Source organism: Colobus angolensis, unplaced genomic scaffold (genome assembly GCF_000951035.1).
Source record: "Colobus angolensis palliatus isolate OR3802 unplaced genomic scaffold, Cang.pa_1.0 Scaffold78, whole genome shotgun sequence".
In the NCBI taxonomy this organism is placed as follows: domain Eukaryota; kingdom Metazoa; phylum Chordata; class Mammalia; order Primates; family Cercopithecidae; genus Colobus; species Colobus angolensis.
Window position 1 is genome coordinate 7627216 of NW_012121598.1, and position 1679 is coordinate 7628894.

Genomic DNA, 1679 nt, shown 5'->3' on the forward strand with positions numbered 1-1679 from the left:
CTTGAACCCAGAAAGCAAAGGTTGCAGTGAGCCGAGATAGCACCACTGCACTCCAGCCTCAGCGACAGAGCAAGATTCTGTCTCAAAAAAAAAAAAAAAAAAAAAGAGTTTGGCTTTAGTCTTGTTCACTGCTAGATCCCTGTACCTATAACTCTTAACAAATAAACACACTAATAGAAAAGATGAGATTCATTTCTATATAAATAATAATAACAACTGATATTTGGTTATTTCTCGAGGAGTTTTTTCATCTTCATCGTATAGAAATCATGAGATGTTTTTAAAAATCTTATTTATCATAATTCATATTTTTCTTTTTTACTTCTCTTTTTTTTCCCCCATTAGACTGTAAGTTCTTTGAGGACTCTGTCATACTCATCTTAGTATCCCTAATACTAAGAATAATAGTAGTAACTAATAACTAAGTCGCATGAAGCATTTTTACTATGTGTCGGTAACTCTTCTAAGTGTAATATACTTATTAGGTTGATGCAAAGGCATTTGTGGTTTCTGCCATTAAAAGTAATTGCCTTTGGACCAACCTAAGAGCTCATTCAATCCTTATAAACCATGTCAGATAGATGCTATTATCTTTCTAATTTAACAGATGGGAAAGTAGAGGCATACAGAGGTTCAGAAACTTGCCCAATATCATATGATTAATAAGTAGAAGAGCTAGGATTTGAACCCAAGAAGCTTGACTCCAGAATCCACATTCTTAAATCCTATGCTATACTGCCTAGGCACATTGTCTGGCATATGGAAGATATTCATTAGATGCTTACAGAGTAAAATCTGTACATTATTACTACCATGAAAAAGAACACTTTTCTTTATCTAAAAATGTAAAATTCTACTTGACAGAGGTTAGGTTTGCCAAAAGCCATATTTTGTTATTATCCCTAATATTTGCATGCAAACCTCTATTAGGCCACTTATATAGCCTAAAGACTAGTCTTTAGGCCAAGACCCAAACAAAGACTCAGCAACTGTCATAAAAATATGTTTAAATACCTTCTAGTTCACCAATTTTTTTGGCAAATACTTTCAACTGCTTTTTCAGTTTACGGACCGTCTTATCCTGTTTTTCAAGTTGTTCCATCAAATCCTAAAGATCAAAAAGAGAAATATATCAGAAAGATTGAAACAGGCCTTCTAAAATGCACCAAGGGAAAACAGACACATATCACAGAAACAACACTGTTAGTTTTACATAAAAGCTCCAGAAAAGCTCGTTGGTGGAGCCACCACCTGGCTAAAACTGGCAGGCATGGGAAATGCAGCTATAATAAAAGCCGTATGTTAAAATACACAACGCAGTAAAATCCTTTACAGCGTGATGGACAGCAGGCTCACCGCGGAGTCGTTCCAGTAGACTCCATGTGGGAAAATCAACTGAATGCTTTGTAAAATGTACTGTTATTCCAGTAGAATGCTTTTTTTAAATTTTTATTTATTTATTTTTTTGAGATGGAGTCTCGCTCTGTCGCCTAGGCTAGAGCGCAGTGGCCGGATCTCAGCTCACTGAAAGCTCCGCCTCCCGGATTTACGCCATTCTCCTGCCTCAGCCTCCCGAGCAGCTGGGACTACAGGTGCCCGCCACCTTGCCCGGCTAGTTTTTTGTATTTTTTTTAGTAGAGACGGGGTTTCACCGTGTTAGCCAGGATGGTCTCGATCTC

At 37.3% G+C, this 1679-nt stretch overlaps 1 protein-coding gene across 5 annotated transcripts in view; it reads right to left on the reverse strand.

Moving 5' to 3' along the window:
• MYO5A (myosin VA (heavy chain 12, myoxin)) overlaps positions 1 to 1679 on the reverse strand; it is a 160700-nt gene that overhangs the window by 39946 nt on the left and 119075 nt on the right. For all 5 annotated transcript variants that reach the window (XM_011928637.1, XM_011928633.1, XM_011928636.1 and 2 more), the window contains one exon: positions 1015 to 1108. In XM_011928637.1, coding sequence (XP_011784027.1) covers positions 1015 to 1108 — 94 coding nt within the window. The remainder of the gene's footprint in view (positions 1 to 1014; positions 1109 to 1679) is intronic.